This window comes from Ceratina calcarata, unplaced genomic scaffold (genome assembly GCF_001652005.2).
Source record: "Ceratina calcarata isolate Rehan_Ccalc_2016 unplaced genomic scaffold, ASM165200v1 scaffold32.2, whole genome shotgun sequence".
Classification (NCBI taxonomy): Eukaryota; Metazoa; Arthropoda; class Insecta; order Hymenoptera; family Apidae; genus Ceratina; species Ceratina calcarata.
In genome coordinates, this window is record NW_017154651.1 from 176,120 (window position 1) to 176,943 (window position 824).

The following is an 824-nucleotide window of genomic DNA, read 5'->3' on the forward strand; positions in this document are numbered from 1 at the left end:
GGGAACTCAGGTATAGTAAAGCCCCTTAAATCGTTTTCAACCCATGAAAAAAATAAATAAATAAATAAATACGTCGTACTGTAGAAATAGATTTATAATCAGTTCGGATGAAATTCATGCGAAACGAAGAGAACGAATAAGAAAGAACGCGCAGATGTGGATAACAGTCATGTTTGATTGCAGTATGCCACTTGCTACGAAGCGGGGTCGCGGCGATTTTCGGTCCGCGGAGCGCGCACACCGCCTCCCACGTGCAGAGCATTTGCGACACTATGGAGATCCCGCATCTGGAGACACGATGGGACTACCGGCTCAGACGGGAAAGCTGCCTCGTCAACCTTTATCCGCATCCGACCACCCTCTCCAAGGTACGTATAAACTCGCTGAATAATACCCTCATCAAGACGTCGCTAAGCGCCCCCCGTTGAAAATCCGTTCCGCGCTTACCTTTTCTTCGGCTTCTCGACTAATCGCTTCTTCTTCCGCGTCAGAAAATACTTAGCCAGCGTCCCAGTTACGAGATTCCACAGTATGTTAATCGGTATTATCGCCGCTACCTCCTTGTTACACGTTCCCAGCCAGATTAACACCGGAATAATTCAATCATGTCATACAGTCAGTTAAAATACGTAGAACAAACGAATTATGGCTTTTTAGAATCATTACGCTCATCCAATAACTGTAAAAAAAAATCAGTCAAATAGTGTTTGTCTGTATGTTAACAAAAATCTCAAAAAGGGACTCAAATATGTATATTATGCACTTGGGAGTGTTATATGGAATATTTGTAAGGCAAACAATATTATTGTGAATGATTACTAGGT

General features: G+C 42.7%; 1 protein-coding gene across 2 annotated transcripts in view; it reads left to right on the top strand.

The window, feature by feature from the left end:
• Positions 1-824, top strand: part of LOC108624588 (glutamate receptor ionotropic, kainate 1-like) — a 198,932-nt gene that overhangs the window by 166,597 nt on the left and 31,511 nt on the right. For both annotated transcript variants that reach the window (XM_026813222.1, XM_026813221.1), the window contains exon 4: positions 184-368. In XM_026813222.1, coding sequence (XP_026669023.1) covers positions 184-368 — 185 coding nt within the window. The remainder of the gene's footprint in view (positions 1-183; positions 369-824) is intronic.